Raw genomic sequence first — 16887 nt, 5'->3', positions numbered from 1 at the left:
ATGCTGATGGCTGTTTTTCATTTCCTGCTGGGATGACCTTGAATAAAAAAAGAATAAGAATAAAGTAGACATAAGCAATGTAGCCTTGCTGGCATTTGCACATCTTTTGTTCTGTGTTCAGAAACATAGCAGTTTGGTGTTTATGGTATAGATTTTTTTCTGCTGGGTAGTAAATAATCTTCAATGGTTAGGAAAAAAAATGGGTCTTATTTTGTTCTTTTGAACTTAGCAATGGTAAAGTGATCCAGTTATGACAATTCCTACCTTATTAAAATATCTGAAGAGAACCAGGCAAATGATAGTCATTCTTTAATTTAAATTATTAATTTAACCTATTAGATCTAATAGATCTACAAATCTAATATTTATGTATTAAATTGCTCCCTTTTTTTTTTTTTAAGGAAAATGAGATTAGCTAGTTTATACTTTTTTTTTTCCAGATCCAGTATGTATCACACAGATGAAGGAATTGATATTTTTCTGTTTTGTCACTTCTAGTTGAATCAGCATTTCATGATAAGCCTTACAGATCAATATGATAAATGTGTGCTTTGTTTTTCGCATAACCATCTTTTTTCAGACTCAATATATCTCTCAATATTAGAAAGTTATGACGAGAAATCCATAATTTCAAATTTGTGGTTTTTTTGCCACCACCTACTTTTAATTTGTCAAATTAAAGTAATGAAGATTATATTACCATATGCTTTATGATCACATGTAGAGAAAGAGGTTTAGCATTAAATAGTTTTCACTGGATCTTTTAAAAATGCCTACTTTTGAACCAGAGGTCAGGCATTTGAGAACCTTTCAGTTTTTAAGATATTTAAGATAGCAGTGTCCTTTCAGATATTTCCATTTTGCTGCTGTGGTGGTTTTACTTAGCTGAGGAAATATCTGAATTTAAGTTCATTCATATCCTAAATCAATACTGGTTAGCCCTTGAAACAAAATAATAAGATACTTACCTTCAGTGCTAGTAAAAATTGGGCTTTGATTTCATTGGTAGACGCTTCAGTATTTTGCTTTTAAATGAAGATTGATAAGAGAAGTCATTAATGCGTCAACATCATGTTTGAAACATCAGACTAAGCTGATTTCATCCACATTGCCTTTTTCATGTCCAAAGGTAACAGATACACAAATACTTTCAATTTGAACTATGAAGTCAGATGCTTTCCACATGATAGGCTAATACAAATGTGGATCTCCAAACTTGAGTTAAAATGCATTGTTCTAGTTTGCCAATGGTAAATCTGATGCCTTGGCTTTATTCCATATTGAAAGATACTGTTTTTGGAGACTCTTGGAAGACCTAGGACTTTTTAAAATTATTTTTGTTTCACTTGCTCTCCATGTAGTGTTTCTTAGCATGAACATGTGAATGTGTGATCTTTAATCTGGGATACCTGAAAGGAATATGATGGTAAATAGTCCCCAGAGCAAATATAACAAGTGTAAGTGTAACTTAGTGTTTAGGCTGTTTTCTTGTTTGCATTTAACATTATTAAGCAAAGTCACAGGATATTTTTATTTTTGTGACAAGAAAAACAACAGAGACTGGGAGATTAAGGAATGATTAAAGGGATCTTCTGAAGCTGGGAAGTACCCGTGATGTGAAATAGTAGGTCTACCCAAAAGTATTAAGTAAGATAGTTTTATGTCAACAAATTGTTTGGGGCTAGTACAAATAATGAATGCTTGATTAGACTAGCTGTGTGTCCTCCTCAGCCTCAAGAGTAAAAACAGTAACAAATAAATGTGAAAAATTATGAAAAAATTATTCTTTAATTTGAAAAGGAAATATGGTCAATAGTCTATTTTATCATTGGTCTCTGTCAATATCAGGAGGGCTATAAACAGAAGATGAAATTAAACATTGTGCCTAAAATTTTCCTTTTACATATAGAGTTCTCCTCTCAATAATAGAAAAAAAAAAGGGTCCAAAGCAGACAAAGTTATCTCCCTTACTTTAGTCTAAGACTTTGGAGGTATGTTGATGATTCTAGTCTGCTAAAGTTGGAAACTCTTTTCTCATATTACATTTTGTAAATCTTGTTATACTCTAACAAATGAGCCTTAAATAAAATGAGTTATATTTTTGCTTTCATTTCCATCCTGTAGGCAGGAAGATGGAAAAGGATAACTCAAATTCCGAATGTTTTTGTCTGTCTTTGCTCTTATGAAATATTTTGTTTAATGTACTGAAAGCTTTTACAATCGGATTTAAGTGCACTAGAATTAACTCATAGAAGACTGTGTGTTGGGGTAACTTTGATGTAGAAGTTGTAATGTTGTTTAAAGTGAACATGCTCCCAAAATGGCCTTGTAACTCTTTGTGTAAACCTTTCTCCTTCCCAGGTTTCCTCCCTCTTACCTGTACCTTTGGAATGTCTAAGAGACAACCAAAAGCTCATCTATCTATTGGTTGTTAACCCTTTCTTGTAATTGGTTGGTTTGTAAGACCTCCTGGACTCCCAATGGTCACATTGTAATCCTCCCAAAAGGTACTTAAGCAGTTACCAGAACAATAAAGCTCTCTCTGCCTGCTCCCTGCCTGAAGCTGCCGTGTCCTGTGGACTCTGTGAGAGCCATGGGACGCCACATGATGGGAGGAGGGGAAGGGAGCACCGCTCCCCCCGGAGCTAGGGGTAAAAGGAAGCCTCTTGCCTGGGGTTCCCCCTCCCTATCCACCTTCAACGTTCGTCAACTGTGTACAATAAAAAACTTAAATAGTCCTTAAAAATGACAAGAATAATTTAATTGTGGTACTAGATTTGAAATCTCTGTAATTGCAGTGTTTCTGTCAGATGTATATGACATGCAGAAAGAGGTTTTTGTAAATGCCCTGCCAGTATGCTTTGCATATGTACACTATCTCCCAAAATAAATGTTTTGAAATAGTTTCTTTATCCATGTTACAATTGGCTAATTATATATAGAGAGACATAACTATGGAACAAGCAGTAGCTTAACATGTTGTATTTTGGTTTTACTTTTACTTTTTTAAATTAAAGATCTTGGTATAATGGGTTTGCGTCATGATGATTTTTTTTTTTCTGACACAGACAGAAATTGAAAAAATTAAAGCCTTTTTTTGTATACTCCCTCTAGCAATGGAGGGATCTCAGGGACATCCTCCAAATGGCAGGGTGCCCAGTTTGTAGGCAGAGACGAAAAGGACATGTCTGGGGTGCAGCAAGCAGAGGAGAAGCCCTGGTGTCTTTCCTGCTGCTGCTCCAGCAGTTCTTCATAAGGAATTTCTCCATTTGCCCAGCTTAGGACAACACCTTTTATAGTAGCAGCTGACTAAGGACTGTTTGCCATCAAATAGGTCATCATCAATGGGGTGATGACTGCGTGTGACCAGTTTTGGTGTTGAGTATCCACAATATGATACAAGTAAATATACACTTTTGAAGTGCATGACAAGGTCATGCAACATTGTCTTGGTAGCCCCACATCAAATTCATTTGATTCAGAATAGTTCATGATTTTTCTGAGTCTGATGAAGCAACAGAATCTTTCAAAGTCAAACATATGCAAAAAGGTATCTGAATTAAGATTATTTAAGTACATGAAGTTGAATCTTTTATAAAAGCAAGTAAATTAAAAGTCTTACTTTTCCACCCTGTATGTTGTTTTGCAATAATTAGAAAACAAAAGAATGAAGGAAAACTTTGCTTAAGGCATTCTATATAAAAAAGTTCGTTTTAGTTTCAATGCATGGTTTGATCTGAGGAAAAACAATCTCTTCTCTCACAGGGATTCCTGTATTTCAAACAGAGTGATATGAAAATTCTTTAACTGACTTTTCTTGTAAGTTTCTTGATGTTTAAGTCAATGTATTTGAAAGTTGTATTGTTTGGTGTTTACCCTGTGTGATTGTCAAATTCCAAATATTTATTATGGCCTTTAGTTTTCATAAAATATTATTTTGTAAACTTGCAATGAATTCATATGCCTTAATATTGCCTTGCCCCATCAGGATGTGTTAACAGAGAGCCTACAACTTTCATTACTGCACACTGTCAGTGCGAGCTTTAAACAGGGTGTCTTGGAGTACCAGGAGCTGCCATGGGAGTGTTGGATCTTATTGGACAGTAATAGCTGCATGAAGGTTTATGGTATTTATATATTTAGAAGTTTTCACTGTGTTTAATTAAATAACATTATTGTTAGAAGTCAATTTGCAATGATAAATTGGAAGTAGTTAAGAATGGACATTCTAAGGAGGGGAAAAATGGATGCAATTAGTTCAGATAAAGAATTTATTCAGAACAGAATTAATTTTCATTCAGACAAAAAGTGTCTGCAGCACAGTTCTCATTTGCTTTGTGACACAAAAGAAAATACACAAATATTGCATTTATTTATATGCCATACATCTGGATCTTACAGATTTTCATACAACCTTGTTCACGTAATGGTGCATAGGAAGCCTGCAAAGCAGCTGTGTGTGCACACATTTGCTGTGTACTGCTTGGCACATGCCCTGACCCACGGTTGTTTGCAGTGCTGTGGGACTCCAGCCATTCCTAGGTGCTGGAATGTGAATCTCAGGGGCATCCAGTTGCTAAATTGACTGCATGCTCCCTGGCACGTTCTTGGCCCACGCAGCCTTGTGCTCTGCCGAACATTTCCTGGTTGTGCTCCATGGATTAGCACAGAGCAGATGATGTGAAGCCAGGAAAATAATCCTGAGAGTGTTCAGTTTACCAGTTATCATGGACATGTTAGGTTTGTATTATTCAGGAAAGACATAATACTTCAAAGAGATGGGCTTAGCTTCTATGGAAGTCTGTATGGCTGATGTGTATTTTTCAGCTTGAATTATGCTGTTCAGCTGTAATTCTAAGGAGTAAATATTTTCACTTTGAAACACATAATAAAGGAGACAATCTGAATTAAGAGTTAGGTGTACTAGATTTTTATTTGAGAAGCCAAATGCATGGCATTTAGCTTTGGGTTATTCTGGAAAAGTTGTTACATACCCTAAAACCTCATGCCATCATCATAGGTGTTTGCATTTCATTAATTGGTTGTTTCATTTACTATTTAGAGGTTAAGAAGGGGAAAAAATGACAGTCAGCAACTGGGGAAGACCCTCTCAGTCTGCACAGCATCCAGCTAGGATACAGTCAGTTTGTAAGAGCAATATGGGGAACCATGAAAAAGGTGAAAGAGAAATGAGTGGGCAGGGAACAGGCTTTTGTGAGTGCAAGTCATGTGGCAGTATGGTTGACCAGGAGCTAGTCAGGAAAAAAGGGTTGAAAAACCTAATTATGCTGTTTGACTACACATTATTTTAACAACACAAAATGCCTTTGAAGATCTGCACCATAATAACCTGCTTGAGCTGCCCATACTCATTTTTCACTCTAACACAGGCCTCATTCCTTTCATTCACTCTGCAAGGGGATGTTTCTGGTTACTGTTGGGCTTTTGCTCTGAACTCTTCTGAAGTTCCCTGAAATGCATTCTGTTATCAGGAGCTGGATATGTTTGTGCCATGGAAGGATGACATTCCAAGCCTGAGAAATGGTAGTATGGAATGTTTGGGTTTTTTTTTTCCTGTGATGGTATTGCAGAGATGACTGAGATTTTATTTTTTTTTCCTGTCTTCTACTGAACCTTTAATTGGCTTTGCAAGAACTGGTGGCTTTGTATTCTTCCCTGTCTTATTGCTGTACAGTTAGTTATTCCCACTTCTCGAGGATTTATAACTTCAGATTTGTTTCTAATCTCAAACAGTGGGAATATTTGCAACCATTCCAAATTCATAAGCTTATTTTTTCTTCTACCAACCTTGTCTTAAAATATTTATTACCTCATGGCAGATTTCTGCCCAGTTCTATTTGATGCAACCTTTCACTTCAATAAATAGTCTTTGCCTATCTTTTTCCCTATAAATTGAACACTTAGTTTACAGAGATTTCCTCTAAACTGTATTTCTTTGCTTAGTTTATGTGAATTGTCTGTATTAAATCCTTTAAACTAATGTATGCAATGTAAACTCTATTTCCTTTTTCCACTTGTCTTACTATCTTGTTATGTAAGGAGATTATCGCAGTTATGACAGAATTTCTTCTTAAGAAATCTATACTGGTTATGACTTAACAACTCTTCTGTGTACAAGAAATACCTCATAAAGTATAATTATATTAATTTTGAGAACAAAAGAGATTGTACATTCTTTATTTATGAACTGCCTCACTCTTGGTGGAATTTTATGCTGAAAATTAATGAAAATGCTTTGAGTGAACACTTAGAAATCTTAATTCCTTTGAAGAAGAAACTCCTCTTTGAAAGAATGTACCAAAATCGTATTTATACATTTATGTTTATACAGTAAGGTTAACATTGGGGTTTTTTTCTCCAATTTTAATGTAATTGTAGTACTAGCTTTAAATAAAACATATATTTAATCTTTGTAACTAATTTTACTTACAGACACCAAATGTATTGTGATCTAGGGAAATTTTGTGTGCTGTGTTTTATAACTTATTTATAACTTTTTTTAAAACTTTTTTTAATACCTTTGTGTATAATGAAAATAAATGGGTAGAGTTTCAAACAGGATGTGTTACTTAGTTTTTAACAACTTCATATGAGAAGGGCAAAAGGTCCTGCTGTCCTTGGTCTGCTGCTGGGGAAGAGGACAGACCTGTTGCCCTGTTTCCTTTCCCCTGGTCCTGTAGTCCCTCTCTCACCTGGGTGCTCTCCCAGGAAGCTTGTTCATTTTGCTTATCAGGCAGAAAATTGTTTTCTGGGCTTTTTTTGCATGGGGTTGTTGCTGGTCCCGACAAGTTGGTTAAATCAGTTTCTGAGCTGCTGGGAATACAACAGCCAGGCTTGGAGTCATGGAAGAACAGGAGATGGGCAGAGGTGGAAAGCACTGCTGCCTGCTCTCAGCAGAAGAGAGGTGTGAGACTGGCACAGCTGTGGTGTTTCCCCACATCCCTGCACTGCTGCCACCTCGCTCCCTGTCCGTGCTCACTCTGCAACACTTTGCTTGAGAAATTGGTTTCCTTCTTCTTGGAGAATTTGTCATTAAGCTATAGGTCTAATGGGAAACTGAAGATGGAAAAACATTGAAAAAACTTATAGACAGTAAAATTAAATAAGGAAATAGCTAGCTTCTGGCAGCTGGGTTTATAAGTTTTAAAAGCAGGACAACATAAGGCACTTAAGACTCCTTACTCAAAACTGAAGAATTGAGTAGCTTAAAAGTCTTGAAAGCTGTCTTTTTTTTTTTTTTAACCAAGTTCTTTTCTGATCCAAATTTTTCTATATCTGTTTATTTATAAGCATTTTTATTTACTGTGTTTTTTACAAGCAGCTATTAAAATACAGAGACAATTCAACTTAGTGAACTAGAACTCAGCAGTCCATTACAAGTTGCTTCACTGTGGAAGAGAACATGCTTTGTGACCACACATTTAACTTAGATACAGCTTTCAGCATTGTCTGCTGAGGCTGGATTTGGTCAGTCCTCTACTTAAACTTGTCAAACAGCATTTGGATTTGTTTTGCTTTGGTCAAAAGCTATGGTTTATGGACAGAGGTTGGTCATAGTCATCACAAAAGACTGGTGCTTAGTTCAGTTTTTCCTATGGAAAAATATATAGTGTTTTTAATAACATGATTCTTCTTTTTTTTTATTCTGCAGAGACCTAAGATTTAATAGGATTAAAGAAATCCAGCCTGGAGAGTTTAGACGACTTAAAAACCTGAACACACTGTAAGTTCTTTTTCAACCTTGAGACCCTTTCCCCTTTTGATTTAATATGATTAATTTGTTAATGTGTCATATTTTCTCACTTATCCCAGGTAAGTAGTCTCATAAATTTGAACTCTAGTATTTACACAGGTGAGAGAAGGCTTAGGACCATGTGATGGGTTGACCTGGCTGCATGCCAGGTACCCACCAAAACCGCTTTATCACTCCCCTTTGCAACCGGGCAGAGAAGAGAGAAATATAACGAAGGGTTCATGAGTTGAGATAAGGACCAGGAGAGATCACTCACTGATTTCTGTCACAGACAAAAATAGAGTCAAAATGGGAGTCAATATTAATTAAATTTATTAGTAACAGAATCAGAGCAGGAGAATGAGAAGTAAAATAAATCTTAAAAAACCACCATCCCTCCACGCCTTCCTCCTTCCCAAGTTCTACCTTCTCGCCCACACTGGCGCAGGGAGACAGGTAATGGGAGTTATGTTCAGTTCCTCACAGGTTATTTCTGCCACTGCTCAGGGAAAGGAGTCCTTCCCCTGCTCCACGTGTCTCCTGTGGGAGACAGTCCTTAATGAATTTCTCCAGCGTGGGTCCATCCCACGGGCAATAGTTCTTCACAAAACTGCTGCCACTTGGGCACAGGTTGCTTCAGCATGGGTCCCCTGCAGGGCCACAAATCCTACCAGGAAAACCTGCTCCAGCATGGGCTCTACTCTCCACGGGTCAGCAGGGCCCTGCAAGGACATGGGACTCCCATGGGGTCACAGCCTCCTTCATGCATCCACCTGCTCTGGCGTGGGTCTCCTCCATGGGCTGCAGGGGCACAGCTGCTCCACCCTGGTCTGCACCACGGGCTGCAGGAGCCTCAGCTCTGGTGTCTGGAGCACCTCCTAATGTTTTGAACTTCCTATTCTAATGTGCTTACCAGGACTGGCAAGATTTGGAAGATTTTGTCCCTACTGCGTTGCCTTTTATGGATATCTTTGTTGTCACATATGATTGTGAAGAAAAATCTGTGTTTTCTAAAAGACCTTTTATGACCAATAATACAAATAGTATGTGTATTATAGTTTTAACATTGTATCTCCTTCAGATGTCACTTTTGAAACAAATGAATGCATGTTTCTCTTCTTTAATACATTAAAAGGCAGGAGGAGTTAAGATTTACAGTTATTTTTACTTTTAAATGTACATAACTTATGATTGCTAATGTGACTGTTTCCTAGAACACAAGTAGTGTGTGAACTGAAAGGCAGTAGTGATATCAGTGAGCTCTGGATCCCTATTATATCTGCAGGCACATAACAACAAATGTATTTAGACATCTTGTACTTTATGTTCACACCAGAAGTAATTATAGGACTTTCCCCAAAATGTGTATTGTCCAAATCTGTGCTGCCAAGATGTTTTTACTAGCTATCTCTACTACCAGTCTCCTTTGATCATACCTCTGTTTGCAGTTGATCCCCAGTTTTGAATTACAATTTCTTTCAGATATTCAGCCTCAAGTTTTAACTGTCCAGTTCACTGATCTGAGATCCATAAGGCCCAAATAAAGAGAGAATATGTTAAGTTTGAATTCCTTTCTCTTCATAAAACCACTACATGAGGAATGAGTGCAAATCTGTGCATACAGACAGTTGTGTTCCTGTAAGATGTAAAGAGCCCAGTAAACAAGATACTACTAAGAAGCATCTAGAAAAAGTCACTTTAATGCACCCACTAATGGCAAATCTTTGCCAAAATCATTTTTATCTATTTCAAACTGATGTAGAGACTTGAGACCAAGTTTTTTTCACTGTTCATCTACATCTCAGATACCTGCAGAAAGCCACATTATTTCAGTTGTGTGTGGTTTGTTTTGTTAGTTTTGTTTGTTGTATTTTTTTCTTGTTTGTTGTGGGTTTTTTTTTTTGATTTTGATATTTTTATGTTGGTGGTTTGTTGTTTTGGTTTTTTGGTGTTTGTTTTTCTTTTTTTTTTTAAGTTTAATTTTTTCAGTTTTCACCTTCAAGATAGTGGCTGAGCAGCTCTAAGCACATAACTCTTTTTCCTCTAATGGTTGCTGTTAGGGGGAAAAACATTTTCCATTTAATACTACATTGCACCTGCTTTTATACATTTTCCCCCCTAGTGTTTCTGTATGTTAAAAATAAATGGCTCTTTATTTCTTTTTGTAGGCTTCTAAACAACAATCAAATCAAAAGAATACCTAGTGGGGCATTTGAAGACCTTGAAAATCTGAAATATCTGTAAGTTAAATGAATGTCACTTCCTGCATCAATGTGTAACTGAGCTTCTTCAGTGGGAAAGTTTTTTAATCTGAGATTGTAAAGTTTTTTCTGACTCACTAAATCAGGAGATACACAACACTGAAAATCTGTGAAATTAATTTGTGGGGTGGGGACAACTGTGTTTCTCTAAGTAGTTGCTAGTAAAAGGCTGATATCTGTAGGCAACACATTTTAAAGGACTTAATAATTGCTGTTTATGCAACTTAAAAGATTATTAAAAAGGAGTATGTTGAAATGCTTAGGAAACCACTTTGTTAAGGGTTCACTGAAGTCTTCACTCAGGTACTTTTTAAGTTTGTGTTTTGAAAAGTGGTTTAAAAACAGCTAGTCCAAGACTTGTGTCTGCAGAAGCTTACATGATCTTTTTTAACTATTCCTAAATTGTTCACTAAATGCAGTAAATTCATAAGTGAAATATTCAGTCAAACCCAAAATACAAGAGTACCTATATGATTTGGTGTAAGTTCTATGTCTTCCATCAACCTGTATATTTTAAGAATAACTTCTCCCATTTTTAACAAACATACCAAGTGTATTAATTATCTGAATAAACAAAAGGTGTCAAAAATGTTATTTTTATCTGTATAATAGACTAAAGCTGCATAGTGAGCTGTCATGGATCCTCAGCTCCAGAGTCCGCCTTATGTGCTGTCATTTAGAAAAGTTTCACTCCATTGTCTTGGAGTATTGATTGATCATTACTTGAATGAGGTACAGAAAAAAAATGGTCACATGGGGATTATATTGCTTTGGAAACAATTCAGAAGCTTAATTTTCCATATAGTTTTCAAGAATGCAGCCTGAATAGCTCTAAGGAGGCAGGAGAAGGGAGAAAATGGCATAAATCTGTGCAGACGCATTACCTGTTTTTCCAAGTTATGTTTGATTACATTTCCTGGACTCATTTTTATGTATATTGTCTTTCAGTAATAACACTGTTTAATCAGTATACAATAGGAGGGAAAAGAATATTGAACAGACTGTCACCAGTGAATGATTAAAGTCCATGATGGTTGTATTTGTTACAAGATACGTTTGTATGGTGGATCAGGTAGTGTGGTACATAAGGTTTACTAACTGAGAATGGCTAAGCTTCATTCCATAGTCAGCAACTGTACAAAGATTCTTCTTGGTTCTTATTAGTTCTTTGTTTTCACATGCTTGCCTTTACCTAGCTGAAGTAAAACTGAAATAAAACTCAACTATGCAGTGTGTGCAGTTCAATGAAAGAGTGAAAAGAGATAACTGAACTCTGATCAGTTTTCATGTAGCAATGGTTATCAGTATCTATACTGTTAAGAGTAAGATCTTTTTGTTTTCCTGTCATTCCTTGGAAAATTTGAACATAATGTTCAATGTGATAGTCTATTCAACTATAGAACGCTCTTTAAAGCCATTCCTCATTTTGCAAAAATAGACTTTAAGATTTTTTTGCCTATTTCAGTGGCTGTGATATAAATGTTTAAATTGTACAGCCTTAAAGTTATAAAGTTGCTGGTACTGGTCAGGTTATCAATACAGAAGGCTTAAGTGTAGCAAATCAGTACTGTTCAGCAGTGAAAGTTTTAGCTGAGTAAGTATGTGCTAACTATATTCTGCGAAATGAAGGGAACAAAGCAGACCACTTTTTCCCAATAGGATTGTTCAAAAGCTAGAAATACTGCTCAGAATGTAATATTATAAAGTCAAATCATCTGGAGTAATTGAGGTTTAGTATGGTCTGATCCTATGGATATTTGCAAACCAAACTTGTACTACCATATTTCATAAAATGAGATCATTGGTCCATGATGTTACTTGTGTTCTTGTGAGAATTCATGTACTGGATTGCATGCAGTTCTGAAAATTTACAATTCACTGAATAATTTTAGAAAACCTATCATTTCTCAGTGTCTCTGACTTAGCAAAATATGAATAGATATAAGTATAAAATCTATAACAATTAGTAAATATGAATATAGAACAATTTATAAAATATTGGCAACTGTAGAGTTATACATACATTATGTAAGTATAAAATATAATGCAGCATATTTATTTTTAAAAAATAGCCAATTTTTAAGAAATAGATTTAAAGACCCATTCCTGTATGTCTGATGAACATTAGTTATTTGCTTTCAGACAAAATTATTTTGAAGGCTGTAGAATTTTCGAATGCTTTTTTGTACTGTTTCTTTCTGAAATTGAGCTTAGTTTTATGAGCAATAAATATATGAGCAATTTTCAGAATTATCTGTCTGAAGAGCACATTTTGACAAAGAGTAATGCTATTTTCTCAATTTTCTGTGCATTAAAAAAACTATCACTGTAAAAGTTGGTCTTTACATTATAAAAAGAAAATTGTTCACATGCAAATTTTGACTCTTACTTTTTTGGACTTTTTGTTATCTTGTTCTTTTTCTAATTGAAATTTTGATAGTTATAAAAGCAGTTTTGTGTGATTTTGCTGTGCTGTTTATGGTAATAATTTGGTTTGGGATTCATATACTAAAAGCTGGAAAAAAAGAAATGTAATTATTGTTTTGCTGTGAAACCGAGAGAGTACTTTTTTTCTTCCTTTCTGTCTGTCAGTCTTTATTTCACATACCTTAGTCTTTGTAATATGGTTCTTTAATAAGGCTTCTCGACCTTAAAATAGAGATGCAGGTAGATTTGTGGAAACTTGACAGGATAGTCCTTCCTGACCCTAGTTTATTCTAGTCAACAGTTTATTCTCCAAGAGAGAATGTGATTGGGAATTGAAGGTAGACACATACTAACATTTTAATGTGTAGAATACTAGAAGATTCGGGATTAGAAGAGGAAATAATGAAGTTAGGTGAAAAAAGAAAGAATTTAGGGAGAAGATAGGAAAAATATATAATATAGATTAGCTATTAAAGAAACCTTTCCAAATAAAGAGAAGGTACTTGGTGTTTACAGAGCAGTGAACCAGAAGATAGTGCAAAGGAATTGATCAAAACAGAAATGGAGACTGAAGTTAACTTTGTCAACAACATTGACACCTGTTCAATTAGTATGAAATGGAGAGATGAGGAATCAGACATCAAAGTATTGCCATATGCATATGGTAAATGGTAATAAAGACTTTATGAAATGTGTCAGTTCTGGAAATACTAAAGGGGATCACACAACTTCTGTCTTGTGTGTGGTGAATGAAGAAATAGTGGTAGAAGATATATTACAAGTTTGCCAAAGTGCTAAGTTGCTAAGCTCACCCTTCCAGAATGAAATTAGGTCGTATTTCCTTCTGTGCCTTCTGCCAGCGTTGCTGTCCTGGTCATGAGACTTGTTCCTTTGAACATCTGTGGTGGTTTCAGATCTCTTTTCTTTGCAATTCGTGTTGCTAATTCCACTGCCTCCTTCATGTTTCTATATAAATATCTCTTTGCTGTGTATATTTACTTGTCAGATTTAACTCTACAATACCTAATATTGCTGTTACTTTTTGCCTTTTTTTTCCCTTCAGTTCCAAACAAATGTATCTGGATCTTACTTTCCCTGAATCACATGATTTTTAATATGGTCCATTAAAAACAAAAAACAAACCCTCATAAGGGATCTAGCAAATGTTTTAATTACAGCTACTTTTTTCCCCCCTAATTTTCTGATAACTGATTACCTATTTGTTCATATCCTAAGAATGTGATCAGTACCTCTGATCTCTATCAGCCTTGCTTGCATTGCTGGAAAAAAATGCTCTCTTTTTTTTTTTAACACTTCTGAAAGTAGTTATTAGCAATTACCAGAAAATAATTTAGTGTCCTAATAAAATATATCCCTTTGTTATCTTAATCCACTGTTTATTCATCTTTGTAAAATGATAATGATTCAACTCTGTAAGAGAGCTTTTAGGTAAATGAAATGATAAATTACTTTTTCTCTGTTATACTCTAAATTTGTTTTCTGATAATGTAACTGGGATAAATTTAGAGAATGTTTATGTTAAAGATTAGGAGAGTATTTACAAAGTTACTTCTTTAACACAATATGTGCAGGGTAGCATTGTAGCAAGCGTGGGTAAAGCCCTTCTCAAATCTTCGTTCGCAAAGCCCAGCCATGATGATGAGCATTGTAGAGAGACATAAATATTTTTTTTGTCAGTGATACTTATTTGTACTTTGTATTCTGTCATCTCTCTCTCCATTAGGCAAATATTTATATATTTGTCTTTCTGCTACTATCCTCAGAGAAATAAATACATAATTTAATGGAGGTCTGGTTAACACATCCATCATAGGATATATGTTTTTGTAGCCCTGGGGTTGCTGGGGCTTCTCTCTGAAGGCAGGACATGACGGACTAAGCTCAGTTGAATGTCCTGCAGCTGAGGGTTTTCTGACCAGAATGGAAAAAGCTGTAGTTTAAAGCTAAATGCCAAATCAAGTCCCACCTCAGTGGCTTGGTAAGAGCTCCAAAAGGGGACATGAAAGGCTGCTCTCTTCCCTGCAGTATGGAGGTAAAAGCCTGCAAAACTACAAAGTCATTATCCCAATCTTCCTCTAACCCACCTCCAGTTTTCACTCTCTGCCTTCTTTTGTCTGCAGAGAGTAAATAAAGGTTACATGACTGATTCTGGTAAAAATTTTTTAACAATTGCATTCATTCAGATTTCTTTAATACAATTACTGAAATGCCCACAAGAGATATATTTAACTGAAATGGGTTTTCAAAGCCATCTAAGCCCACTTTAGTTCTCTGGTCTGATCAGAAATTAAGTACTCAGGAATAAGAGGAATTTTCACACTGCTAAATGAAGTGTGTTCAGAAAGATAAATAACACTTTAGATGTTCAGTCAAAATTTTCTAAGGAGTGAGAAGAAATGGTGCATTTAAAATTCTCATGGGAAAATAAGATTTAATACCATACAAAGAGGAAAATTAGGGAGAGACAAAATTGTAATACTGTGATCATCAAATGAATTGGTAAATCTGGGTCAAAACAAATCTTTGAATACTCAGGAAATAATTTTTTTTGTCAAACAGAATATAAACCAGTTCCACATACAAAATGTGTAAGACATCTATTCTTGCCCTTTTCAAAATATTTTAAAATTTTCTACAGTAATTTCACATGACAGTAATTTTTACCTGGTTTAATTTGTTCATAATTTTGAGCATTTTGAAAACCTCAGAAATATTTGTTTGCTTGTTATCTGTTCTTGGAGGAACTCTGCTTTTTATTCAGATGTATATCTATGTTAATGAAGCACACATGAGTCTCTGTATATTAATGTGTTGGATTCTCAGCAACCAGTGCATTGGAAATGTTAATTTAGATTCAAGGGAAGGATGCTACTCCATATTGTCCTCCAAAGTTGCTATTAGTTGAATATCAAATACCTACAACCTCTTTCCTTGTTAGGGCCTATTGTGAAATGTTGCCCATTGTCACATCAATGTAAAACTGCCACCAACTCCAGCAGAGCCAGTATTTTTTTCTGTTGCATCCAAGAAGTTTGCAATATTTCCATTAAGTTACTGAAAACTGTAATAATAGAAAAACCAAAACCACTACTAATAAGATGCCTGCTAATAAAGTTATTTGTGGTACAAAGTCTCTTCATCCCCTTTTCATAAAAACCATTCCCATTTAACTGAATTTCAAATCATTTGTCAAATAATTGTGAAAAAGTTTTTAACCACGAACCTGCTCCTATCCTAACACAAAAAGAGTGACTGACACTGAACTCCCTGAGTATTTCCTGAGTATTTCCATTTGCTGCCTCCATGCAGAACTTGCAGTCATTAGCTAAACTGTGTGATTTTTCTCCAATACCCCCTCACTAAACCATCCTTGCTGTTAAGAGCATGATGAATGTGAGCATATACACTGATCCATCCTGACTTATTTTAATTCTGTAAAAAAACCAACATGTGATCATTCTGGTATTCTGCACATGTATATATAGAGTGGACCTAATGTCCGTGTTCTACACAATGATAACACAAATATACAAAGCTGCTTTATGGATGCAATACCAATATTATAACTTGTACTTTTTTTGTAAATATTCAAAAGGTGACACAGGTGGAGTTAGAGAAATTCTCACTGTTTGTTCTCCAAGTCCAGTAAAAATACATATTCCATCATAATTTGAATATTTGTACCAGTGTTCAGATGAGATTTTTAAAGAAAACAAGAGGCTAGTGCTATTTCCTAGTGTGTTCTGGTAAAGGCACTTCTGATGCAATTCTGTCCCATTGAGTTGAATTTATTTTTACTTTTGGCAAATGAATAAAGCAAACAAGGGACAAAACCCCATTAAGTAATACCATGAGCACTGGGAAGCCCAAGACAATCTGGATTACAGCCTCAGGGCCTTCAAGGCCCCAGACTTTTTTTTCCCTAGCAGACATTTGGGATGTAATCTCAAGGACAGAGTCTTTTAATTTTTATTTTGTTTTTTTTTTCCTAATATGCAGTTGAAAAACTGTCTTCACGTGTCAACTTAATTCTTCTTTTCCACCCTCATGTAGCTCTTGTTTGTGTACTAATATTACTGATTGTTTCTTGTTTCAGCTATTTGTACAAGAATGAAATCCAGTCAATTGACAGGCAAGCATTTAAAGGACTTGCCTCTCTAGAACAACTGTAAGTGCCTTTTCTCTTCTGTGCTGTCATCTCCATGGTTCCCCTGCAGAGGAAAAGTGCACGCCTTGATCCATACATCCTACCCGCATGCTCTGCATGTCTGCACTCCCTGGGTTGTTGGGCAGAGAGCCCCATAACCATTTGCATGTAAAAAACACAATTGATCTCTGTGTCAAATTCCCCATTTCTGTGTTTGTCTTTTATTTGTGATTTGCATTCCTGGTGTCCCTGTACGTTGTTAAATGGCTTTGAAAAAG

The 16887-nt window shown here is 35.5% G+C and overlaps 1 protein-coding gene across 1 annotated transcript in view; it reads left to right on the top strand.

The window, feature by feature from the left end:
- The window catches only part of PXDN (peroxidasin), an 88706-nt gene that overhangs the window by 17546 nt on the left and 54273 nt on the right, over nucleotides 1–16887 (top strand). Inside the window, exons 2-4 of the mRNA XM_050316112.1 lie at nucleotides 7673–7744; nucleotides 9922–9993; nucleotides 16559–16630. Coding sequence (XP_050172069.1) covers nucleotides 7673–7744; nucleotides 9922–9993; nucleotides 16559–16630 — 216 coding nt within the window. The remainder of the gene's footprint in view (nucleotides 1–7672; nucleotides 7745–9921; nucleotides 9994–16558; nucleotides 16631–16887) is intronic.

The sequence above is a fragment of the Myiozetetes cayanensis genome, unplaced genomic scaffold (assembly GCF_022539395.1).
Source record: "Myiozetetes cayanensis isolate MyiCay16 unplaced genomic scaffold, myiCay2020 scf2-11, whole genome shotgun sequence".
NCBI classification, from domain to species: domain Eukaryota; kingdom Metazoa; phylum Chordata; class Aves; order Passeriformes; family Tyrannidae; genus Myiozetetes; species Myiozetetes cayanensis.
The sequence above is the reverse complement of the archived record's forward strand: the minus strand, read 5'-3'. Positions and strand labels throughout refer to the sequence as shown.